Source organism: Diadema antillarum, unplaced genomic scaffold (assembly GCF_040938485.1).
Source record: "Diadema antillarum isolate AM-2024a unplaced genomic scaffold, OU_Dant_1.0 seq00000015_RagTag, whole genome shotgun sequence".
In the NCBI taxonomy this organism is placed as follows: Eukaryota; Metazoa; Echinodermata; class Echinoidea; order Diadematoida; family Diadematidae; genus Diadema; species Diadema antillarum.
In genome coordinates this window covers 2,046,340-2,074,214 of record NW_027271135.1, presented here as the reverse complement: position 1 = coordinate 2,074,214, position 27,875 = coordinate 2,046,340, and the positions used below count along the sequence as shown (strand labels likewise).

Sequence of the window (27,875 nt, the reverse complement as noted above, 5' to 3'; positions counted from 1 at the left end):
ACCTTATAATTGCTCAGTGATTTTTACTGGTCTGCCTTCATTTCCAGCTATTCATCTGAGCTGCAAAGTTCCTTGCAACATTTGTCTATTAGTATCACTTACTGCATATAACATTGATAATTTGTTCTTGCTTGAGACGAATCCAATCCCCCCCCCCCCCCCCCCAATTCAGATGACCCGTTCATGTTCTAGGATGCAGTCTAAATAACATGAATGCTTGGCATGTACAAGACTACCTGGTGTCTATGTGTATGTCATGATTCTTCAAGGACATGACACAAAATGACTGGTGTGGACAACACAAATGCTTGGTGTAAACATCAGGAATGCTTCATGTACGCCACATACAACATGAACACTTTAGTGTTGACATCATGAATGCTTCATGCATCCTACATGAATGTTTGGTGTATACACGTGTACATATCAAAGCAAAAAAACACATCTGATAATCTGTCCATCTGTGTTAGTGTCACTGGCAGAGTTTGTCACTCGAGACACCGTGTCATATTCAGGGAATGAGGACGGTGTCGGCCACCATGGGCAGGAGTTCGTCGGTCTTCCTCCGCCAGTTGTCGATACTCTTGGAGGTGGCACACCACAGCTCTCCGTGGTGAGGCTCGGCCAGGATGCAGCGATCCCGTACCGTCTTCTGCTGCTCCTGAAGGGGAGAACAGTGAGAAAACAGGATTTAGGCTGCTTAGACACACCTAGTTGTCATATATCTGTATGTTGTCTGGATACATTCTACTGTATTGGTATGAGTACTGACAGCATTAAGACATGCATACAGGCCTCGGTAAAGGCCATGGTAACAGCAATGGTCTGTTTTTTTTGCTATGGTGCAACAAAAGCAAGCACGTTTAATTCTGTTAAAAAAACCGAAAAAAAAAAAAAACACACACACAAAAAACAATGACATCAATAATTTGGTACAAAATAACTCAAATATCATACATAAATTGTAAGTAAAAATGAAGAGCAACAAAATCACCATTTGAAGATTCAATTTTGTAACAAAATTATGAGCGTGGAAGTGATATTGTAACAGAACCATGCATGGTTCCCTTTCGCACACCACAGCAAAAACCTGTACCGTTGCTATTACCGTGCTTGATGTGCCGAGGCCTTAACTGTCATTTGGATATACCAGAGCATTCAGACACAACATGGTTAGAAACTTTCATTGCAAGGCAGCACCAGACCTGTCATGTCATGTTTCATGGAAAGCTCATGGATAAAGAAACTGAAGAGGGTATTCTACTTGGAGGGGAAGTCCATGGAACAGAGCCCCCCAAAATGAAACTCACTTCTGTTCCATGCAGGAGCTCAAAGCGGTAGAAGTTGGCCCAGGCGTCCCCGAGGTCTGGCTCAATCTTCACTGTCCGGGTGAACCATTCCCGCGCCTTGGTGATCTTGCGCTCACTCCAAAACAACCTGTCATACATCGTTATGAGAGAATGCTGATATCAATGTGGAAAACTATATTTACTGACACAATGAAAAAAAATACTGGTAATAGCAATAATGGAAAAAATAATGGCGATGATGGTGATGACGATAATTACAATAATACCATGGTAATTATTGTTTATATAGCATTTCCTGAGGCTGAAAAAATGCATCAACATTACAATTACTATCGACCCAGGCAAACAATCTTGGTGCAGGCTCATAAAACCTTTCTAAAGACCACTTAAAGTTACCTGTTCATATACACTTGTATTGATAGTATCCACAAGTTTTGATGTGTACAGAAACATAGCAAATGTACATAAATGAATTAATCTGTAATAAAAACAGTAATAATTTCTTACTGCACTGTACATGCAAATAGTTATTCATTACTATCCTACAGGATGAACACTATGTCTTGCTGCTGGCACATTAAAGATTGCATAAAAGAACAACTTTTGTAGCAGAGGGGAAAAAAGTTTTAAAAAAAATATGTGGAAATAACAGGAAGTCAGTTTCTTGTTCCCCAATACCTGAATACAAGAACAATACAACTGTACCTACAGTTGTCCGTTCAGATATTTGCTTTCTGTTTATAGTTTTTAAATTTGGTTTACATCACACATATAACACTGATCCTTACCTGGAGACTGCTAGGAGTACATGAGGGTCGTGTTCACATCGCTTGAGTGCATCCACACTCTTTGTCTTTCTCTGGGGTCTAGATTCCATGAAGATTGAGTCCGCCCAGAGCTTCCCTGATGTGGGGCATTCTTGCATGGCTGCAATGGAAGTTAAAATTTGTTAGTATCAAATAATTGTCAATAATTTGCATTCACCAAGTCTATTCATCCTTCTTTAAAAAAAAAATCCTATGATTTGTGCGAAAGAAAAATGTATTTGTACATTGCTTTTGTTATGAAATTGCAGAAATTAATACATGTCAAATAAAATAAATATCAGTATAGGAAATCAAGATGCAAGTCAAATTTGACATTTAACATAGAATGTAAGTGGTTGAGGTAGCATATAAGAGAGCATGTGTCTTATGCCGAATGTTACGTATCAACAGTTTACACCCTAGCATTTTGCTTAATAACCCTATGTGAAAGGAAAATGGTAATTTTTATTGCACTACCACGAAAAGCCACCGAATGCAGTTCACTCAAGCTACAGGAAACCAAAAACAACTGCAATTCTGAGTCTTGTTGTAGCTACAGTACCAGTATCTTTACCCCATACCAGTGAAAGTTTTTTGTTTTTTTGTTTTTTGTTTTTTTCTCCAGACACTCAATCTGTCCTGCTTTGATGCCATTTTTTTTTTTTTTCAAAATCCCTCACTCTCCTGCTTGAATTTGAATTTCTCTTGCTCTAGTTGTGTGTCTGTCACTTATGGTGTATTTTTCTCACCTTAAATTTAGCTTCCTCTCATCCAACCTTGTCTGTCATTATGTCATCATGTTCAAAATTAAGGCTATTTATCTGATATTTATTCATTTCAGCCCTGCCATGAAATTTGTTAATGACACTACAAAGAATATCTAAACCAAAAAAAGAAGAAAACAAAAACAAAAACAAAAACAGTCTTTTGAAGCTTTATCAAGGGATTAAGAGCTTAACATCTGTTGTACAAAAATATTATGCATAAATTAGCATAATTAACAAAAGTTAGAGAAAACGACCATGTTTTGGCAACAATTGATGATATATTCTGGGAGATCACCTAAAGGGCAACGCGCAAGTAAATTTTTGCAACAATTGCAAATCAACGGCCAAGATTTTAGGAGGGGAGGCAAAAATACTGCCAGCCCCTTCTTGCACTTCTAACATTGCCTTGGCTATGTAGTGTTAAGAAATGCTTTTAGGGATAGGAGTCTCTACTTCACCCCTCATCAGTCAAAGCATATTTTTTCTCATAAGAGTGACACCCTTGACCCCTAAAACCTTCTGGGGGGGTTTCATCAACGAGTTCGTCGGAGGTTTTCACCGACAAATTTGCTATCAGCCAATCAGACGCAAGGATTTCAGTAGCTTTTAACAGTTGTCAGTGTAAATCACTGACAAAAAGTTTCATGAAACACCCCCCACTAATGATGGGGGAAAACAGGTATAGGGCAATTTTCCCCTGGCAATTACACATACCCCAGACCCTTCCACTAGTCCTAATCCTAATCCTATCCTAATCCTGACCTAATCCTAAACCTAACCCAAACTCTCCACCCTAAAACATAACCTTAACCCTCATCAGTAATTGCCTTCGGGGGGTAATTGCCCAGATACAGGGAAAAGCAGGTTGACACAAGCTGTACATACCTCTTGCCATGGTTGCCAGGGCTATGCTTTTATTGCCAGCTCTGTTCTCTATCCTGACAGCCTCCAACCTACATGAAACAGAAGAGAATACATAGCATGCAGTCTTCCATGTTCTTTACATATTTGATTCTACAAACCTAATTCTAATGCCAGTAATCCCCCCCCTTTTTTTTTTTTGGGGGGGGGGGGAATAATAGGGAATATGCTGGGTCAAACTTTGTTGACATTATAACTTATAAAAAGGGATGTAGGTTGGTGTTAGGAGCTGATTATTAATTGGTGCAATGTCACATAGAACACATAACGCAAGTTCAAATCCAGTTTTAATATTCATGAAAATTTGGAGATCAAACCCTGTATGATACTGTACTCTACAACTCCCACTATTATGATAAAACTATGAACACAGCATCGTAAAATATGTTATGTTTTTTTTTTGTTTTGGGTACAACTCCCGTGGGTTGATTTTGTTTGCAAATACCATTCTTTTCTTTTCTTTGTTCTTTTCTCCTGATTTCCACTTCTGCTTTGTCAAGGTCATTGTGAAAGCCAGTTTCTCGGCTGTAACAACTGGTTTCTGTGAAAACTTCCTTTACACCATGTTCCCAGCAGACACAGCCGTCCCTTTTTTACTAAAAATGTAGTTTGCTGTGGGCAGGTGGGATATTCTCCTGTTTATCTTTCCTTCACAGTCTAGTCTTGTTTGTTCCAGTCTTCACTCCAGTGATCATGTACAAGTTTTTGGACGATGTTCTCAAGGTGTCTGGTCAGGCTAGACTACACATATTTCCCATCACCTCCAACTGTGGACCACCTCCTAGTTTTGTTATGGCCTACATTGCAACACATGCTGTCATATTTTGTTGCCTTCATTCCATTTTATTACCACCGGCATGTTCTATATTTCACATCGGCACCATGTCTGGCTTGGCCGATTTTGTGACAGTTTAATCCTAACTAGGCCGTTCCGCGCGATGTATCGCAATCGCAAAAAGCTATCGCCGCGACGTTTCATGACTTTCTTCTTTCAAGTCTCCCGCATCTTTTGACACCAAATTTGCGACGCCCGGGTGCGTGGTTCCGATGTTACGCATAAATATGTACATGCATGTCAGACCAAAAATTGCTCAAAAACGTGAATTCGTGTACAATTTCATGGCAAACTGTGCTTACAGGCAAATTTCATAAAAGCATGATTATTTTGGTGTTTTATGGATTAAAATCAATGAATAACATATTTTCTTGTTCGGAGCGATGTCGCGGACAAATTTCATCGAAAAAACAATGAAAAACATAAAGTCGAAAAAACAAATAAATACATAAGAAATTCAAAAAAACAACAAAATACTTCAGAATTTTTTCTGATGTCACAATTTTTTTTTATTGCATTTGCTAAGAACACTAAAAAGAATATTTACACAAAAAATGTGCCTGTTTTGAGCTTTATTTTGTGATTTATACCAAATAGTCTGATTTCATGCATCATTACACATAAATTAGCATAATTTAGCATAAATGATAATTTTTTGAAAAATTAACTTCAAGGTATTTTAGATTACATCAAAGGCAATGTGTGTGCCAATTTTCGTCGCGATCACGCGGTCGACGGCTGAGATCTGGAGGGGGGGCCTGGGAGGCCCCCGGCTCTATCATCTACCTAAATAGCCCGGCCTAGTTAGGGTTAAAAATCTGACATGGCATCCACGGCAATCACAGCCTGTCATGTTTGTCAATCCGTTACCCCTCACTGTCTCACGTCATCCCGTTTTGTCCACAGTGGTCCGACATGTGATTGCTTGTGACTGCTGGGAACATAGTGTAAACAAACATAGCATTACATACATTGTACATGTGTGTAGTCTTCCTTACCAGAGATCGGAACACTGTGCGTTTGATAGCCTGGCTTTCTCAATAATTGCCCTGGCCTTGGTGAGGTTCCCGCATCGCTCCTCCAGCCTGGACGCCAGCAGCCACAGAGGGATGGACCGCACACACTTCTTTAGCTGCATAGTGGGTGAGACAATGAGACGTTTGTTTAGTAGAGGGAATATGGGGGGGGGGGGGGGATTTATAAAGCTCTTTCAAATTTGCTGGAACCCAACATTGCAATTCCATACTACAGTTGTATATCTGAATTGCTGTTCATAAAAGAGTAACATATGTTACAAGTATTAAAAAAAAAAAAGAGATTTTGGAATCCATTTTAAGGACAACATTTTTCCCTATCATGTGAGAACACTCAAGACAGGAATTGAATGTACACAAATAACATGACATTGAGATACTACATTGTCCATTTGTAACCAAACACAAAACACACATTTATTAAGTTTACATAATCAAAAATACACTAAGTCTAGTTTTTAGCATGAATCAGTGTAGATTTATAAGTTCTACAAATTCTTTCTATTCATTCCTGACTTGACTTGGCAAGATGACTTCTTTGCAAACACTGAATTAAGTTGTTGAAAAAAAGCAAATACATCTTTCATTTTGAATAACATATTCTTATCTTTGGGAACAAAAAATACACTGGCATCAGTGTTGTAAGTTGAAGGAATTCAGAGCAGTGATGTGTTTCAGACGAGAAAAGATTTAGAAGACTAAACCCACCCCAAGATATAAGATAAAATGGTATGCAAACCTTATAAACAGCACTGCAGCATTTTGAAAGGTGATATTTTTTTTTTATTTTTTATCTGTATGTTCACCTTTCATGCAATAGACATGTGTATTCATATGTGACCCGCTACAACAAAAGGATCCTAAAGTCGCTGATGGCCGAGCCAAGAAAATTGAGTTTGAAGTCACATCATCAAAATTGGTCAAAACAATCGGATTTCTGTTTTTGGCATAATTTTGTAGTCTAATGTTTTGTCCATCATCTGTCGAAATTTCGATTCATAATGATCAAAGGAAAGGCAAGAAATTAGCATTTTTCTGGGCCATGATTGTGCGACTTTCAATGTAAGAAAAACGTGTCCGAAGATTTGGATTTAGCGCTGCAGCTAGACTCCGCCCCTAGCAACGAGGGAGTGATCTTATTGGTCAGTGCATGGCATCCTGATTACCAATTGGTTGTGCGTAGACCGCTGGCGCTAAGCTTGACTGAACATGGGGGAGGTCGCTAGGAGCGTGCCTTCTATCGTCAAGCGGTGAAAACTGTCTTACCTTCCAATGACCATGATAGCATTGAAAGGACAACTTTGAAGGCGTTTTTCTCGAAACTCTGATTTCCTCAACCACTTGACATGTGCAGATAAAATCATCGATATCTCCGCAACCAAGTGCTTTTATGAGTTGTGCTATATATGAAATTAAAGTACCGGTAGAAGAGTACGGGAATAATATTATGCAATTTTCAGAAAATTGTCCTCCCCCAACTTTCGGATCCTTTTGTTGTAGCGGGTCACATATAATTTGACAAAAACAAAGTATTTTCCACGAAACCTGCACAGCATACATGGTTAAAGATCCGTCAGTGTGGGGGATTCATGACCAGAGTGTAAAGGCTTGCCCAGTTTGGATATATTTGATAATTCCCATAATAATCTGTACATCTTTATTACTGATCTCTATGAAAGGACACACACAGCTGGTGAATCTTGATGAGAGCAACCGATACCGATGAGTACACACTTCGTTGCATGCATTTGCAAACCAGTGGTCTTTGTGGTTTTCTACTGTACTCAAGTGTGCAGGGAAGGAATATTGGGCCACCCATGCATACCCATGCTATTAAACAAATCTTTTGAAAACAAAATGTAACCAAACAAACAAACAAAGTAACAGTTTGCATTTCTTAACCCGTTGAGGACGGGCTGACTTTGCCACAAATCGTACAACACGCATTTCCCACAGACACCTGCCCGAGTATACTCGGGACACGTCCTCAACGGGTTAAGAAGAATAAGAAGAAGAGATGATGACTCACTCCTTGTTGGTATGTCTTCCTACTCTCCTCCTTCCTCCCAAGCTCCTCCTCTATCTGGCCTTTCATCATCCACAGCTGTCACAGGAGAAAGAAAGAAAAAAGAATGCCACGTAAGATGATTCAGACTACTGTACTTGTATACGTAAGATGTGCTGTTCATGTAATAATCTATATCATTTCATTATCAAAAGTATATTTTATTTACATGAACGTGTAGCTTCCATCTTAATCTGTTTAGGACGGTTTGATTTTGCTACAACACGCATTTCCCATAGACACCTGCCCAAGAATACTCGGGAGTCGTCCTCAACGGATTAATGTGCTGATTAACTATCAAGCAGTATCCCCTACTGGGTTTGCAAGTAAATTGAAATATAATCAGTTTCTGGTGCTATTTTGTGCACAAAAGTCATTCCTCTAGAATAATGCAGCTCCTGGTCATTTCAAAGAGAACTAATCATAGATTTGTCATAAGATTTAAATCATAGCAAGGTTCGTCTTTTCTCTCTATATTTGGTCATTATGTGTCCATCATACATGTAATACAAATTTGTAATAAAGGCTACATAGATTTGATAAATGGAATGCTTTTCAGCAGAATGATGTTGCTGTCTCAGAATAGTGTGGCACACAGGGGGTTTACACCATGGCGCATAGAGAGTTTTACCATCCCATGGCATCTTCACCTTAGCAAAGTTTCCGTACTCTGTGACACCTCCTGCCAGAATCTCCAGTGCCTTCTCCTGACAACCTAGCTGCCATTCCAGCTTGGCTGATTTCATCATCACCTACCAATGACAGGAAAATGCAAGAAATGTGTCATGCGAGGGAAGTACACTGTTCTAGTGGAGAGGGAACATTGCTAGCCCCCCCAAAAAACAATAAACATGACGCAATACCAAGGCAACAACACCGAGGCAATGATATAATGCTGACCACTGTTATTCAATTCCAAGTGAATTCTGAGAAGCCAAAGGTGTGTATTTACAAGCTTACGAAATCATGAGATTAAATCATTATGCATTTCACTATCTAGTTTACATAACACATGAGATGGCATGTCTTGTACCACATCAGTCTAAAGTATAAAATAAAGGGAGTGTATCTTTTTTGGGGGGCGGGGGAATTTGTATTAGAAAATCAAAATGTAGTCAGAAACAGAGGACTTTATCTTTCATTTGTGAGCAACTGTTTAAATGACCCATCTTTGGCATGAGGATGAAATACTTGTGAGAGTATTCTTGTAACTATGCAATCTTCTAACATTGCAGATGTTTGCAGAAATGATACTGTAGCAGAAGAAACAAAACGAATTCAGAAGTTGAGACACTCTATAGCATACATCAAATATGGTAAAGGAAAGGTAGGCCTACACATATGCACAATTTGCTGTGTATAAATAAAGAATATATCCCTAAACTCTGTCCACTAGTGATGAAAATTAGAAATCAAGGAGGTAAATAAAGCCACTGACATGACATAATACATTGACAGACTTTAAATATTGACATACAGTTTTATTCAATTAATGGACCAAAAACTCAACGTTTTCTGAATCTTTGCCGAATCGGTCCCTTTTTCATGTACTGGGACATGATCAGCTTCCCAAAAAAGTGGATTTTGTAAAGGGATTCATCAACATTAAACCACAACTAATCAGTTTTTCTACCAGCCTGTATAACATACACATCGTCGTTTGAGTGAGAAGACTTTGTACATCAAATTTTGGTGAAAAAGACTTTTTTGGATTAATTGTCAGATAATCACTTAAGTGATGTCCTGTAGAAATTCTAGCTACCTTACCCCAAAATGACGCAACCACAGCATGTCAATGGAAAGACTATCCAATTTGATATAGTGCTTTGGCTGCCATGTTTTTTTTCCTTTTTCCTCTCCTGAATATTTGATATTTTGTAGATACAAGGTCATGTTGCCCCAGCAACGATATGTATTTTTTCCCCCAGATGTATTTCTGCTCTGCAATACAGACAGTATCTTTGGTATGAAAAAGTCACTGAGTTTGCCAGCTTGTGCTGATTTGGGGCTCTAGCTGGTCCACATTATTCATTAGCGTAAGACCTGCAGAGGAAAGTTGTACCCTACCCTGGCTGTGGGGGCGCTGCCTCTCGCCCTGGCCAGAAGTCTCCTGGCTCGCTCGTCCTCGTTGTTTTCGCTCTCAAGCTTGACGGCAGCCAGCCAGATCTCCTCGCTGTTTGGGTTGGCCTGGAAGGCCAGGGCGAGGATGCGACGGGCTGCTGGTACGTCTCCCTGGGGGTTGGAAGGTGGAGGGATAATTATTGGAGTATAGAGGTGGAAAGTTACCAGGAAGGTTCAATAAAGTACAGTGCAATCTCGTTATTAAAAAGTCCTTTCAACCTGCGTTGTTTTCTGTTTGTTTGTGTTTGTTGTAATTGTTGTTTTTTGTCACTGCACAATTTTAATATTGCCAAACAGTATAGTGGTGTACTTTGAAATTCTAAGAAGATAATTTTGGGACCTGAATTTTTTACTTTATTGTAATAAGAATTTCATTATAACTGCATTTATTCTAACAGAGTTCACTGTTACCTTCAGAACGCTTAAGAATTTCTTTTTGTTCTTTCTATTTCTCCCTGATCCATTTTCTTGTTACGACATATTTGTGAGAGAGTATACTCTAGTACATTACAACATCATAAGTAAGCTTGGCAGATTTTGCCCAACTTTGTACTTTGTGAGATTAAGTGCAAAATCATAGGCAACCACAATGAATCCATACATTTCTCATCTATTATCATCATTTGGCAAAATTTATACAAGTTTATTCTTCAAACTAAACATTATGTGTGCATGATATGTTATATCTGTACATGTACATAAAATATTATATCTGTACATATAAGACAATAGAGAATAAAGTGAAAATGAGTGCCCCTCTGGCTCACTTCCACATCAAGTGTACGGGTGTACTTCCAAACATGTTTGAAACCATTCAGGACTGCAATTCTAAGATTGATTCAAAATGTACAACCAAGAACAAATTCTATGAAAGAATCTCTCTGACTCCATGCCATGACCCATCTAGTTGACATTGAACTCTATGCTTACTGCCATCCACTTGGACTTGGCCCCCATCAGCCACAGAACCTCAGCCTTGGGGCAGTGAGCCACAGCCTTCTGTAGCAGGGTCTCCAGGGATTCCCTGTGGTGGTGGTGGATTGGGGGGGGGGGGATACAAGGCAGGCAAAGGTCAGAATACTACTCTTCCAAAATAAATCAGTTTTTGTTATTATTTTTATCATTATTATTATTATTATTATTTATTTGGCTTTCATTCACAAATATCATAGTACATATTTCGTAATCAGGACATACACAGGAGTGGTAAGGGTGCACCAGGTTGGGCAGCCTGGGTCTGGAATGAGCCAACTGAATGACTTGGGCCCTCAGGCCATCCTCCCAAACCCACCTGGTGCACCCAAAACAGTCAATTTACAGTATAAAGAATACAAATTTCATTCACAAATTATCAAATTTCATTGTTTATTGAAAGTACACATTCTTACCACTTCTTTCCACTTTGCTGATTTCTGAAAGAGGTAAGTCAAGTACTCATTCCATTATGCTAGGAAGTGAAAATATCTTGATTTGTCTTGATATTGTCCTTCATGTGTGATGCCATAAATTGTAGATTTCTCATCCAGTAATGGCTGCAGCAAAACTTCAAAATTTGGTACTTTTTGAACCAATTGTCTGGTGAGGGTGAACAACAGATGGACACAGAAAGAGAGGTGAAAGGTCCGGATACTAGTCTTCAACAAAATGTATGTGTTCTTTAGAATGTACCCATTCTATTGACTTTGTACTGACATGGTAGGGTAGTATCATTTACCCGGATTTCTGGAGAAGAATAAAGTCAAGTGCTCTTTCTTTATGCTGGAAACATGAAAATATATTGAATTTTCTCCATATTTTCTTGATATTGTTCTTCATTCTTTTCTTTCTTTTTTTTCCACGTGAAGCCATAAATTGTAGCTTTCTCCTCCAGCAATGGCTTCACCAAAACTTAAGAATTTATAACTTTTTAATTGAATGTGTAATTTTCCTCAAACTTTCACTATTTTCTAAACGTGTTCTACTAGTACAGTACTCTCCGCGTAATCGGGTATCGCTTAAACGGGTACTCCGTTTAATTTGGTAGTAATATCAAAATCAGTTCCAATGCACACTAAAATTACCTAATAATCGGGTTGCCTCTCCGCATAAACGAGTAAATAATTTTCTTCTAATCTTATTTCTACCCCTATTGTATCACAGATACAATATTGTATAATACTTCAAGAAATCATGAATGTCAAATTTTTCATGACTAATCGCATTCTCTGCTTAATTTGCAATGAAGACCGATCATTTGGGGAGTGATTTACACAGGAAAACACATGTACATGTACCAGTACCGACATATTGCCACACGTAAACGAGCATTACACATGTAGCTGGCACTCACAACTGCATAGACAGACAGGAGTTGAACACACTTGCGCTCCTCCTTTGCACCACAACAACATTCAAAATACGAGAAGTTTGCAACGAAAATCAGGCCATGCACCAGCTCCATAGTTTTCATTTCCCCCAGTCACTTCTCGAAAAGTAACCCGATGTTCTACGTGACTAGTGCACGCAAAGAGACATGTGCATTTCGGAAAACGCCTGCATGTTAGCGAGGAGTCTATAGTCAAACGACAAAGTTGTCTGAAGACATATTTGTCCATAAGACGAGTGTAAATTATTGCTCGTGATTGAGCAAGTGTAAGGTATGTACTGAGTATAATTTGCCGTACAAGCACGAGTGTTAAGCATACGGTGTAGGTGTTTGGTGCAGTGTACAATGCATGTACATACGCATTGTGTGTGTTAATTGTGAATTAGACGTGTTCTTCTGTTAATCGGGTACTCCGCTTAATCGGGTAAGAAATGCTCTGCCTGAGCCTACCCGATTATGCGGAGAGTACTGTATCACCACATTCACTCAAACCACTTGTATATTTAAAATTCATTCATCTCTTAAATACAAGTGTAAAACATGTCGTTGCTGTGTTTGGATGATTTTGACTCATAATGATCGGAGTCATCGTGTACATCTGCTAGATTTTCAGTCCTAATCTGTTGACGATGGGCTGATTTTGCTACAACACGCATTTCCCATACGCACTTGCCCGAGTATACTCGGGACTCATCCTCAACGGGTAAAAGGCATTATTTACCATTTGCAGATGAATCAAAAACCTCGCTTTACTGCTTTAGAATTGTTGTAGAATGTGAGTTAGGGAAAGGAACAACCAATGTAAAAATGATAATCAATATAATCAGTGTTAAGTATTATTGTTAAATATACAAAAAGTGAACAATAGTTACAATAAAATTGTTTCTACAATAACTTGTCTGCAGTTATGGTTTAGTGAGAAAAAAAAAAAGTGATACAGAACTGTATATCCTTATATTTCAGGCCTTATTGCAAAATTTTCATATGGAAGGATGTTTTGTGATACAACCGAGCTACACATGCATGTATGCATCACATGTGATAACTTAAAACACTTTTTAAAAATCACTACTCCCAATAGTAAACAGTGCCTTTAACCCCTGTGTGCTGATGAGTCCAAATTGCTCAGATTTCACACACATATCTATGGACCGGAAATTAGTGAGGTATGCAGAGGGTTAAAGGGATAGTCCAGTCTACACTACAGAAAATACATTCTGGACAGCTGATGCTAACCTCGTTCCGTGGTTCTTCTCAAAGTAGGCTGCATCCATCCAGATCTTCTTCCTACTGGGGAAGACGGTGAGTGAGTGTGCATAGATGGCTCGGGCGCACTCGTGGGCTCTGTGGGCAGCACACTGAAGTGAGAAGAGAAGGGCAGAAGGTCAAGGTCATGTATGTATGACTAACCTACTGAATTACTTTATCATCACACTATTCCATATTCTTAATATTTACATCTACGTACGGAAATTTGGCAGTCAGATGCAAATTTAGAGGTGCTAACTTTTATAATGATATGACGATGAATTGATTGCTGCAGAATGGGTCTTACATGGACCTACCAACTGGATTATTAAATGCAGATAGAAACCTACTGCAGTGCAGGATAGATTTGACACTGCATCATAATACTATCGAGATAAGTCTGAGACTTACACTATCCGCATCGTCCATCCACGTGGTTTCACGATCCTCATCCTCGATGCCAACTCCAATGACAGCGCGTCTGAACAAGAACATGAAAATAAGAATGACTTATTTGAGAGGACTTCTGTACTAATATGCAAATTGTCAAATATGTAATGGTATGATTTAATTCACACGCTGTAAGTCAATTGGTCAGAGAATATCAATAATTAGTATTTTGCTTCATTCATTTATTCCTTCACTCATTCATTCTACCTCCAGTTAGTCTATCATTTATCTATACATTCACTCAATCACTCTATCGGTCCTATTTTTTAATCAATTCACTCATTCATTCATACACTCCATTAGCCTGTCACTTTAAACTCCACTCATTCATTCATCTACAACATATTCATCTATTCATTTAAAAGAAATCACTCATTCATCCTTTGCTCATTGATTTATACACCCATCAATTTACTCATTGACGAAAAAGAACTAAGACAGATACACACACACGATTATCTGGAATGTTCTTTGTTTAACTGCATACTTATGTCTGCATAAAAAAATAAGAAAAGTTTCCACACTCAAGTTTCCCCAGTTTCTGTTTTAAAAACTCACACGATTGATTGGCAGGTGGCAACACTCCCTGCCTTCTCGCACTCCTCTGCATCCTCGATCCACTGATCTCGGTTGATTTCCACCATGTTGGCCTTCAGTGATGTGATGGCTGAGTGGGTTAAATAGGAGAAGTACAAAGTCCACTCAGAATATAGTGAATTTGTACACACGGATTTATTAACCCCTTGGAGTCCAGTGTCAAATGTCTAGCAGTCAATAGCAAATCATCTCCCATGATCATAGGGTTGTTTGGTTGCATATTAATACACCACTCCATGGGGAATTAACCCAAGCTTCTATGGGAAATGCATGATAAAGCAAAATCAAACCGTCCTCAACAGGTTAAAAGATCAACCACATATCTCTAAGCATTCTGCAGACATTAGGTGAAAATGTGGATATCAATGTGAGGTACAATGTTATAACTATGCATTATAAGCTACACATTGTCCAGAAGTCCCTCTTCGAGAGAAAAAAAAAAAGACAACATAGCTATCATAAAATATGCGATAACTAATTGCTTTAGTGGTCAGAAAGGCTCCAAATTCAGGGCTGAATACGCTTCCCCACCACACAGGCCTAAAGATGATATACCTCTGTCAATGATCTTTTCCACATTGCCCAAGTTCTTGTTCGCTTCCTCCAGCTTGGCAGCAGAAATCCAGATTTTCCTGTCCGTAGGGATGTTCTCCCTGGCCTTGTTGAGAACCCGCCGGGCGTTGTCGTAGGTCTCCAGTTTGGCCAGAGCTAGCCACAGCTGCAAAGATGCACCATGGATGGACATTACATATCATTATCATGATCACCATCACCAATACCACTTTTTTCATCATCACTCATTATCATCAGTGCCATTTTCACTGACTCTTATTGATATCATTATAGCATCATCCTTTATTATCATATCAAATTCTACAATGTTTACCATTTGCATTTTTACCCATTACAATCACAAATCTCTGCATTATCATCATTCTTGTCACATTCAGTATCATTGTCATCATCCTTGTCATTTTTAGAGTAATCATCATCATCATCATCATCATCGCCACTGTCATCCCCATTTATTTCATCTCTTTGCTTAGCAACTTCAATCATCAGCATCACTACTATTAACATCATCATCATCATGGTAAACATCAAGACTGTAAGAATCCTTAACCTATTAAACCGCCATATAACAATCATGATACTTTAATACCACCACCAACCACTGGTACGTCCTTTTTGCCTTCAAAATCATCATCACAATTCTTTATGGTTTATCATCATTATCTTTATCTACGGAATCAATTATCACCATTATCATCATCGTTATTTGTCATTATCATTCAACCATCATTATCATCACCATCATTATCATCACCAACACCATAATCTTGAGCACAATTGTCATCATGGAACATTAATATCATCACAATCACCATCATCATTAAATCCAATGCCACACCACCACCTCGCCACCACCGAAACAATATGGAATCTTTGTCTCACCTCCACACTGGTGGGGCAGCATTCCACAGCTCTGCTCAGGAGGATTTTGGCTTCCTCTGGTTCCTCCAATTCTACTGCAGCCTTCCACAATCTCACCGAGTTGGGGATGTGCTCCAAAGCTTCAAGTTTGAGAAATAAAAAGGAAATACATATTTGACTCACGAAGGAAAAAGGCAAACAAACTAGATTCTCAGTCTAAAATCAAAACCTGTGTGTGGATGTCTGGTCATGCATTACAAGTGTTTGCATGATGATTTGCCAGTGAATGAATTTAACTGTGCCAGGGACTGTACAGCATATACGATGCTACATGTATGGAATTTTCTGCACCAACTGACACTCAGAGCTCACACAGGGTTAAAGGTGCATTGTCCCGGTGTTTTAGTCAAATGTGTACGCGGGCGCACGGCGCAAGTTTCCTATGGAGACCTATGCTATCAACTCCTCTTTGGCGCTTACGCTTTGGCCCACTTTCCCCGAGTCCGAGACAGTGAAGTCCGATTCACTGTGGTCAGTGGTCTGATCACAGTTCGGCTCATGATTAGGCTGAGGGGGATGACAGCTTTAGCAATCTTCTTTTGTGATGTCATAATAACAAGCACATATGTACGCACCCTGGCATTACTACAGACTGCGCGATGCGCAGAGAAGACAACGAAGGCAACGTTACTTAGCAACACCTACGCACTTTACTCTTGATGACAGCTCAACTTCGGTAATCTTCGTATCAATGCTAACGGTGATCGGCAGTATTATCAACAGCGCCCTCTACACTACCGGGACCACGCACCTTTAATACAATCTGAATCAACTCTGAGTCAACTCTCGAATACTTTGAAATAATTCTCATCTCTTGATAAATGCAATTCTCACCTTTAACTCTTACTTCTTCGTACCTACGTGGTCAATCTTGATTGGTTTCGATTAGGATAGAGTTGATTTAAAATTGATGTACTTTCGGTATTCATACGTTGTATCTCTTGTCATCACTGTGATAACACTTGGCGCACAGAAACTTCATAATAATTTGCCCTTTATGAATATTGAGAATAATTTTAATCGTAACTAGATATATCGCTACGGCTACTGATATGCCTCCGCCATAATGCATGGTTCTCCTAATAGGTCTATAGTACAATGTCTTGACAATGTGTGATGACAGTTTCACACAATTGGCAAAATATTATAATGACAGGTTTGACACAAATGTGCTGAATGTTCACTTTCCTAGAACTAGGTTCAATTGGATGAATGATTAAAATGTCAGAGAGCAGGTATTTGAGGAACTGATGATTTTTACTTGACTTTTGACCCTTTTATAAGTTTATGCATTGAGTAATTTTCAAGGTATTGAGAAAAAGTATAATTTCAGTATCAAATGGGAAAATAGCATTATCTAAACCTGGCCTTTGACCTTTGACCTCACAGTTCCAAAGAGAATCACTGTTAGGTTGAACATGCATAAATATGTAAGTTTCATGATGATACCTTGAGTTACTTTCGAGATATGGAGGAAAAAGTGCAATTTAGCACTTTCGCTTGACCTTTTACCTTTTGACCTTTGACCTTTTGGCAAGAAACTTCCCCAAAAATATATATTGGGTAATACATGCCATACATCAAGTTTAAAAAAAAAAAAACCTTCAGGCATATTGCATTTTAAGGAAAGTAGTGATATTTTGAGGAGTTGACCTTGACCTTTGACCCCCTGACCTTTGACCCATGACCCCCAACTTCCCTAGATAATCACTGCCCATCGGTACAAGCATATATACTAAGTTCCATGAAGATACCTTGAACCATTTGCGAGATATGGAGAAAAACATGAAATTTCAAATTTTTTTTCACAAAATAACCAGTGACCTTTGACCTTTGACCCTGTGACCCTAAAATTCACACAAAGTATTATCCCCCAAGGATATACCCTCATACCAAGTTTGATGTAAAACCACCACACGGATCTTGAGATATCGACAAAAACAAAACGGGACGGACGGACGGACGACCCGAAAACATAATGCCTCCGGCCACTTCGTTGCGGAGGCATAAAAATCATGGCTGGTTTGTAAACTTGTTGTTCCCCTTGCCTTGACCTGGACTCACCCTTCCGATAGACCTTCCTCATTGCTCTGTGGTCTGTCTCAAGGGAGGCAGCTCGGATCCAGATGCGCACACACTCGGGGAGGTTACGGACCGCCTGGGCGATCACCGCCTTGGCTGTGTCACCGGGCTAGAAAGAATGGGGACATCGGAACAATCAGTACAGAAGCAAAGTAAATGGAAGCACGTGGGTTGTTGAAGTTTAAAGGTTGGGTCCTCACAAACTTGTTATTAAAGTCTATCCTCTGGGAAAAAAAAAGAAGTTATTTCTACAATGTATCAATCATTAGTCACAACTTTGCTTTCAAGCACATTTTGAGATATTTGAAGTTGAAGTCACTGCTGGTCCTTCAATCTATAATAATCATCATAATATTGTGAACGATGGATCCAAAATGTATCTAATTTCAGGCACCAATCAATTGATTTTATAGATCAAAGTAATTATTCATTGATGTTGTGGTCCTGGGCTACTTTAATGGACCTCTGACCTGCAATCTTGAAGCCTCCAACCAGAGTTCTTCGCTGCGAGGGCATATCTCTGTCCCCTTCATGATGGTGTTCCTGGCTGCCTGCAGCTTGCCGGTCACCTCCTCCAGACGGGCCGAGGCAATCCACGCTGCCGGGCAAGGGAAAGAGAAGATGTGACAAGACATGCACAACATAGCGGCATATCTGGAGCGATATAATCTCTTTATCACACTCTCTCTTCCTCTCTCCCCCTCTCTCTCTTCCTCTCCATCTCTTTCCCTCTCTCTCTCTCTCTCTCTCTCTCTCTGTTCCTGTCTTTCTCACAGTACAATTCCTACTCCACGAATCCCTCAGATTTGTTTGTTTAGCCGTGTATTAAAGAAGAGATTTGAATATTTTGAATTCCACAAAATTAAGACATCAACTACTGGAACATTTGGCAAGGAAAAATATTCATGTGCCTTTATTTTAAATTCATGCTACACCCTGTAGCTTCTGGTTGCCCGAAATGCCCCAAAATTTCAATACGGCAAAAATTTAGACTTTTACAGTAATATTTTGGAGATACCGAATTCTGTTTAAATGTACATGAATAGAAGCAAAGTTCACTGTAGAAGGCGTACGATGTAGCGCTGGAAGTACATTAGGCAAAAACTGCACACATGTAGTTACTGCTGTTACTACCTAGTTACTACCTCAGTAGTTTTTGTTTTGTTTGTTAGTTTGTTTTTTGTTAAAGGGAGGCACTTACCCGGTGGATGGTTGGGGTTTGTTTCCCTCACAGCCTTCAACCACTGTCTGGCCTTCTTGACATCTGAGATGTCCCCAGCATACGAGGGCAGCATACTCTGAAGGTCAGTCAGGTAGCCCTTGGGGTCAACCACTGTTTGACCATCAACAGAGTCGGAAACCTGGAAGGGGACCACAAACAGATGTACTTCCTTTTATGGGTCTTTTGTGTACAGCATTAAGTTTTATACATTACATGACTGACTTTGAATATTGCTGTTGTCTTCTTCTAAATTTGTAATGTTTTAAACACATGAGAATTTAGTCTATCTGGGTTTTTTTTCCATTGTCATTTAGTTTCCCTGCAATGTCTGTTGGTAACCAGGTTAGAAACAAGGAAGAAAGAAAGGTTAGCTTGGTCTAGGGGAAGGTGCATTCCAATGTCTTTTGTAAATCATGGTTAGTACTATACTATACCATATTATGTCACAGGCAAAATCTTGGTTTAGAAAGTTTGCTGGTGGGAGTATCCACGTACATTTGAAGAAAAATAGAAGAAAAATTATAATGACATATATGGCACTTATCTAGATATGCATTTGGCCACATGAGTGATGTTGAGGGTACCATGAGTCAACACAAGTCAACATGCAACTGCCTTCCACAGTTCCTTTATTAAAGTTGCTTACCTGACTGAGTTTGACACCCATGAGGGTGTTTCTAGCCTCGCCCACCTTCCGCAGATCGTACTCCCCAGTGGGGGTCAACATCCCCGGGGTCATGGCCCCAGGGTAAGGGGTCTGCAGGCCACCGTACTTCTGCATCTGGGCATCAACAGTGTTGGAGGTTCCCTGCCCCATGGCATGCTTGGCCAGGAAGCTGTCGGGGACTGGGGTAATCCTGGAGATTTGCAGAAAACAACAAAAAGCAATGAAACTACATGATTTTTTTTTTTTCACAATAAAAAGGACACCAAAGCTTACATATAAAAACGGATTGAGTGAAAGCAGCAATATCAATAACACACATCAGTGAAAGTCGGATAATCCATTCAAAAGTCATTTTGACATTACTTTGGACAACAATATAAAGAAAATATTAGAATTCCACAAAATCTCTCTTTTCATGAAAAGTACACATTCCACTGACTAGTTCCTATTGAATGTATGTTGAAATGATATCATTCCCCTGGCTTTCAAAAACAGATAATACAAGTGTATTTCCATTTAGAGGATAGAAAAAAAAAAGGTATATACAGAATGTTCTTTATAACACTGACATACTTGTCTGCTTTTGGGTTCCTCTGATGTTTGTTGCGAGCATCTCCAACTGTAGGGATGCTGTTCCACTCATCTTCCGATACCTCTCCCAGTTTCCTCTGTTGAGTTTAAAAGAATCCACATGTAGCATGATGATGATCAGAACCAATTCACAAAATGAGCCAAAGTGGCCTCTTCAGAGAACCACTTTCTATCCGAGGACTGCAGATTTTATTTTGCAGCTTACACCTGAATCTCATGTCTTTTGGTATGGCAGTTTGTAGATGGATAGATAAATACTGTAAAAATTGATATTTTCGTCTGACTTATTTTTCACGCTTGGCCGGGTAAGAAGAGTTTTGCATTTTTCTAATTCCGCGGAATCAAGACATCAACTACTGCGACACATTGCACGCAAAAATTTCCGCGTGCTTTTATTTTCGCGCTAACCTCTAGAGTAGTTGCGCGAAATACGCAAAAATTTCAACACTGCGAAAATTTCCACTTTTACAGTAGACAGATAGATAGATGAGTAGATACAATGTACAAAGATAGGCAGATATTGGTTTATTTCATCAAAAGAAGGCTACATGTGCCAATGTGTCTTGCTGTGTCTAGATGAGGGCGATATTGTGTAAATACCAAAATACCTTTTGTTGTTGTTGTTGACATTATTGTAGTATTTCTTCACTGTACTTTTATGTAGACCTGGGCTACAATTCTATTATTTCCTGGTTACCCAAGGCAACTAAAACTGACTGGCAGGCAAGTGATATGAATGGACACAAGTATGAGGTCTTGCCCAAATACCCACTCCAACATCAAGTGGAAGAAATGATATTGCAAATTGCCCTGAACTTGTTACAAGTTTCCATTCTCAATTTCTATGGAAAATAATTCCACTTCAGGCTGCATGATTGTGGTTCAGGGGATGGCAAAAGATTCAAAATGATTGAAAGAATTACTACACACAGATTCATCTAGTGTATACCCAATATGTGCAAAATAAGGGTTTGATTATTACAGGCTGATAAAGCAAATAGTCAAAGCACAAAAAAAAAAATTGACACTCATAGGACAAATACAATGTTTACCGTCCTCAAGCTGTGACAATGCTCACTTCATCTCTATAACAAAATAACACTTTATTTTCCACTCTGTCACTATATAAGGTTCTAAATGACAGATAATATCAAAAAGATTGGAAATTTGTTCCAATTACAAAAACAAACAAACAAACAAACAAACAACAATATACATATGTGTGATATACAGTACACTGAATGAGATGATGGTGACATTAGATCTACATGAAATCATGGTCAATAAGACCAGGATACAGTTTTCACAAGATAACTCCAAATTAACTGATGACTTCATCAAAAAAAAATGCAACAAAAACTGCAGGCTGTTTCAGTTTGTTATGCGATGTGGAAAACATTGTGAATGACTTACCTTGAGGTCAGAGAACTGTTGCTGGATCTTTGGTCTCTCCTGGCGGTATCTTTCAATCTCCTCCCGAAGGCGTTTCTCTCTGATATCAAGAAATTATAACAATGACAGTATTTCAGAGCTATGCAAGACAAATGCAGAATGTTGTACATAAAATACATATTTGAAGGTTCCAATATTCAGTTAAGTCATGGCCATTTTGTCTTCACGCAACAAATATCAAAGCCACGAGTGAGAAGTTTTTACAGGCTAGTCCCAAAGGCATGATGTCTTTTGTTTTTCACACTGTCTGGTCTTTTCAGTTTTCTTAATTCCTCACAGGCGTTACATTATATGCCACATTGCTGTCTTGTCCTAGACTTTCAAATAGTACTGATACTTTGCTCTGCATTCTGAGTTTGTTTGGTTTTTTTCTTACATTAGATATTTAACTGTTTACTTTTTCCCTTGAGAAAGAGAGAAAAAAAAAAACACATCAAAATAATGCAATTTCCAGTTTACCAATGAAATAGACCTGATCGTCAAATACACTGTACAGACAGTGCAGACGTATCTAGGAGAGAGGGCAGGCATTCCTGAATCTTTTCTTTTTTTTTCATAGAAAGACTTAACCCCTTCCTTCCACAATTCTTTGAGAGCCTTAAATGCCCCCAATACAGATTCTTTTTGCTCGTCGACAGAGAACAGACAGATTGGTAATCCACCTGTGCGAAAGCAGTCAAGCGGCACACACATCCCCTTTCCACGGTCAACTACATGTGCCATCAAACAATAGAAATATTGATCAGGCGCGAGGTATGAATAGACCATGTGCTCATGGGCTCAAAAACTCTTTAGTTCTACACAAAACCAGGCACCTGAGTAGGATGACTGGGGTCAACGAACACAGAAATCTACTGCGCTCAGCTTTGATCGCTATGTACACGTTCGTACCAGTTTTATAGCAGAACAAGCATAAACTAAGTCAGATAAAAGTAAAACAATACTGTGATATACACATTTTTCCAACAGAAAGAAAACATATAGTAATAGAATAAGTTCTTACCTTTTTATCAAACCCATTTTTCTTGGCATTATAACACAAACATGAATTTAGGTCACTAAAGTAGGCACTCTTGTCTTCATCTTGGGAACCTGGTATACAGCGTACCAGGTTCCTGTATATCAGTTGCTCCCATGGGAACCTGGGGGGTGTTTCATAAAGCTGTTCGTAAAGTTACGAACAACTTACGAGCGACTGGTGATCAGTTCTTGTGCTGAATTAAGGAAATTCTGATAAGTATAGCACATCAGAAGTGATCACCAGTCGCTCGTAAGATGTTCGTAACTTTACGAACAGCTTTATGAAACAGGGCCCTGGTATACCAGGTTCCCGTATGGAACAGTTAATTCAATTTTTTTTGTCGTCGTTCCTGACAAATTACCTTCTTTCCTTGCGCTTCTCATCCATCCTTTTGTCGATGGCATCATACACAGCATCGGCTTCCTCGTCGTCCTTCTCATATGGACCCGAGGAGAAGAGGCTTCCACCGTAGCCAGTGAACTTGGATTAAAAATATGAGAAGTCACAAAATTAGACAACACTATGTACATTCTCATTGTAAAGATTTTGAAATGCGGGTCGCCACTAGGGTTACGTCTTTTTGATTCATCGTTCTCACTGTAAAAAAATGTCAAAACTTGTGTCGCAATTATTTGCAAAGAGCTTACCTGCATACGTATATAAACAATGGTATACTTACTTCATCACAATGGCAATTCAATATACTGTGGCATGCCACAGCTGGTAAAAAAATTATTTTTATAGCAAAAACATATCATGTCCAAGTTGACTAGTAAAAGGACTACCCAGAGTGCAACTAAAAGTTTCATTAAAATCAGAGTACCTGAGATGAAAAATGCAAAAAAAAAGCCAGGGAATTTTAGTAACACATTTCCATGGGTACAACATATTACATCCAAACGAAGTAATCAGTGCTAGTTTAGGGGGGAAAAAGACAATAACAATAATAATGTAAAAGACAGCTCATTCTTAGAATTTACTGTATTTGTTTTTATTCTTGATGCTTCAGTTTGATAAAGCCTCTAACATTCTACTCATTTCATTTTGTTTGATTTAGGGTCATTTGCACTGTGAGCCAGAGGGCTCATGAATAATGCACATAAGAAATAATACACATCATAAATTCTATATTAGTGTTGCTTTTCTTTTTATAGAAAGTAGCATGGAGAATGACAATATACCTCATCATAGTTGGAGTCATTGAGGTCTTCATCCCCACTCCCTTCGTCATCATCATCTTTGTTCTTCTTCTTCTTCTTGGGCGCAGGGTGGCGATCATCACTGCAAATGAAGATGTACAGAAATAAATACTTAATGATTTGGCTACCATGTTTGGGGAGGGGGTAGGGGTTTGGTGGGGAAGAAGTACAAATGGGATACAATAATTCATTCATTCACTCATTCGTTAATTCATTACTCATTCATTCATTTTTGTTTTATTTCTAAACAATATACTTGAATATCACAAGGTTTAATCAAAATACTAGTATATTTCATGTAACACAATACAACACTGAAAAGCATCTTGATTGAAGACTGGAGATGATTTTTTTTTTTTTTTTTTTTTTTTTTTTGGGGGGGGGGGAGGGCTGCAAGCAGTACAATTTATTTTTCTCCCCATAAAGGATTGACAACTACTAGTGTTTGAATTTTTTATTTTCTTTTTTTATAATTGCTCAGTTGTTCAAAATGGCTAATGGTAATACAGTGTGTTTGGTCTAGATATAATTATTCCACATGAAGGGGTAGAAAAACTGGGAGATCAATATAAGGTAGCAGTGATAAACCACTTTTTGATTGGGAACTGAACTGTTTTGCAGGAATGTTGGTAGCCAAGCAACAGATAATTAAAAAAAAGAAGAGGGAGAAAAAACAGAATATTCAAAAATTCTTTGACATCTCCCCAACATGCAGTGTACATGAAAGAGGCACATGTTGTACAAAAGTTGCAGGGTAATTTGTCTCCACACTCACTTGAAATGTACATTTTCTATAAAGTGAGATTCACACTTGTTTTGTACACCATGCAGTCCATTTTGCCAAAAATGCTCAAGGTTACGCGAGTGGCATCAATTAGAGTTGAAATCAGCATCCTCGAATTGACAAGAAACCATCAAGAAACATTGTACCGGGTATATATCCACAAACAGGGTCATGTGACCTCTAGCCTGGACTAATGCCACCTCTCACTGACAATACAACATTTCCACTATCATCCAGCGATAGTTCCGAGGAGCTTCTGAAAGGAATTATTACTTCTACGTTCAACTTAGGGTATGGTGTTACCCTGCTCAAGTGGGAACTTGACACCCTCTGTACTCAAAACTTACTGGTGGAGGGATTTACCTTATATCATTTGCCTCTCTTGCGGGACCAATGTCAGACCGAGTGGTGAATCCTGTGGCTCTGCAACAAAAGAATAATCAAACAAAAGAAAACGTAAGCAAAACAAAACATTATCAAAAAAAAAGAAAAGAAATGAATCACAATTATTTTTTTTTGACATGTATACATCCAGAAAATTCAGTCTATAGCAATCAGTGACAATAAAGGTAGTCAATGAAATAGCACAATAGCAGTACTCCTACAATGTACATGTATATGTCTACTTTAAATTGACACACACACAACAGCAGCCTACATTGTCAATTTATGAAGGTGCAGCAGATCTATGAAGTATGATTTCTTGGACTCCATTCCATTGTTGAAAGGTACCTGGTAGAGCAGTATCACTACTGGGGTACTGTAAATGAATGGAAGTGGGTATGTGTAGCCACGCTGATCATAATGAATTCGAAATTAATATATTCATGGAAACTAATGCACTAAATGGCGAATTGTCACAATATTGGGGTTTTCTCAAAATTTTCTGTAGATCTTGATTTTTTGTGCTATTTCCCCTATTTTGGAGGTGCTGAGCTGAACACAAATCCACTTGTTGCCATTTTTCTAACTGACGTCTTTACCTGTTGCTATATGGCAACAAATTATTTTTGGTAACAGAATGTGTATTCCTTTAATATTGCACAACATAAAAACATGCATTAAAACAAAAATAAGCCAATATAAACATCTCTTTAATCAAATTAACAATCATGATTCTTACAATGCCATGGTTACCTTAAGAAGGTTGCCATGGTAACAATTATTTTTAATCAACCTGCAATGCAACGTCACATCACATCACGCATCCAGCACATACAGTGTACAGCCAGCGCACAAGCTGTGAGATTTTCAGAGCGAGCTTGTGCGTTGTCTGTGTGCTGGATGCGTGATGTGATGTAACGTCGCGTTGCGGGATTCCAGAAAAAGCGCCCCAAGGTCAACTGACGGCGGAATTGACAAAGAAAGTGAACCTGTCATACCTACAACAAAGTGATTAGTTTGCTAAAAAACTGGAGTACCCACCTACTCTATCAGTGTGGAATAGTACGGTTATGCACAAGATCAGGCTGTTTATATAGGGCTACTGATCTTATTTTTCTCGTTACGAATTTTTATAAAAAGATGTCAGAGTAACTCAGACTTCAGCTCCAATAGGCCGATTTGTGCGTGGAGAGGTGAGAGCCGCAGAAAAAAACAAAAAATATTTGGTCGGATCAGGCCGCTAGGTGCGGCAGCCTTGCATTGAGCGAACCCGCTGGCGCCCGTATTTCTTTGGGTTGCTGTGCATCAGTTGATGAAAACTTGATTGTTTAAAAAAAAAAAAAAAAATGGAAGTTTTTCTTCTTTTCATCATGGACAGAGGACATGTGTGTGTATTAATCAAAAAATATCACCATGCAAAGTTGCGACAATATGTCAGATGTGAGATGAATAAAAACTGAACAGGGAGCTTCATGAGTCTCTCTCCCCGGGGGGGCGTCATGAGGCTCTCCGGAGGCCTCCTGAGGCGGAGGAGTGCATACTTGTAGTGTACGGGGAGCAGGCCTCTAAAGTCATGAGCAGGTGATGAGCGGGTTTCCCGGACTGATTTTAAGTAGGTAACCCTATCTATTGATAGAAAAAAAAAATTACAATTGGGGTGTCGATGTGTTGAACATCAAACTACAACGTCAGACCTCTATGCATTTGCCTTTGGACTGCATTGGACCCCACATACATGTAATCATTCATGATATGATAATTGATATTGATAATGATCCGCACAATAGCAATCAATGCCTAACAGTTAACGGTAGAATTCTAACTAACAGTTAATGTTAAAGTTTACGGGTATTAAATAGTGGGTTTATATTTAATTATAGTATACTACTTTACTTGAAATACTAACGTTAGACTGTTTAGTGTAGACGTATGATATGGGCGATGCCATGACAATCAACGGCGCGGCAATAATCATGATAATGCCAATGGAAAACACTAACTAGAAAACAGAACCCCTATGATGTTAGAAAAAAAAAAACTAAATAATCCCAGCCCTAACAAACGACCGGATAATCTACACTAGTCATTATCGCGTAGATGATTTGTCCCACAGCACAGGCCACTCCATTCACCGCCATTCATTTCGTCATATAGCCATGTCGAATCTGAACTGAATCTGATATAGTCGGGGACTTCTTTCAACCCCCATAGACTTCGCACAGTGAAGACGCACAAGCAGAACGAGAAGGGCCCGATATCACGATTAGGCCATATTCTAATTAATTGACAAAATACATTATAGAGGACAGGCCGTGGCCGTTATATTTACCCTCTTCCTAAACCTGGAACATAGCCCAAGGGTGCGGGCATGTTCATAAATTCTCGACGCTTCTTGTTGACGAGTGCTCCGGGCGCTGCCATCTTGGAATCGGTGCTGGAACGATTTATCAAGAGCGCCAC

At 39.0% G+C, this 27,875-nt stretch overlaps 1 protein-coding gene across 1 annotated transcript; it reads right to left on the bottom strand.

Annotated features, from left to right (window-relative positions):
• Window positions 1-245: 245 nt before the first annotated feature.
• On the bottom strand, window positions 246-27,836 carry LOC139725089 (pre-mRNA-processing factor 6-like). Its single transcript, XM_071636177.1, has 24 exons — window positions 27,745-27,836; window positions 25,395-25,454; window positions 24,230-24,329; window positions 23,410-23,528; window positions 21,989-22,067; window positions 20,558-20,652; window positions 19,964-20,174; window positions 19,297-19,456; window positions 18,566-18,693; window positions 18,078-18,204; window positions 15,975-16,093; window positions 15,075-15,237; window positions 14,481-14,589; window positions 13,884-13,953; window positions 13,461-13,582; window positions 10,790-10,883; window positions 9,806-9,970; window positions 8,389-8,490; window positions 7,703-7,777; window positions 5,638-5,771; window positions 3,769-3,836; window positions 2,099-2,237; window positions 1,311-1,437; window positions 246-661 (listed from the first exon to the last, which is right to left on the bottom strand). Exons 1-24 carry the CDS (start codon window positions 27,834-27,836, stop codon window positions 512-514), a joined length of 2,808 nt encoding a protein of 935 aa, XP_071492278.1. The 3' UTR covers window positions 246-511.
• Window positions 27,837-27,875: the final 39 nt, after the last annotated feature.

Bases quoted from the DNA above. Each gene is read 5' to 3' on its own strand.
- LOC139725089 (XM_071636177.1), bottom strand. From the start codon at position 27,836: ATGGCAGCGCCCGGAGCACTCGTCAACAAGAAGCGTCGAGAATTTATG. The intron at 20,653-21,988 runs GTAAGTCATTCA...TAAACTCAACAG, and splicing joins AACAGTTCTCTGACCTCAAG to AGGAAACTGGGAGAGGTATC. The intron at 19,457-19,963 runs GTAAGCAACTTT...GTCCCCTTCCAG, and splicing joins TGGGTGTCAAACTCAGTCAG to GTTTCCGACTCTGTTGATGG.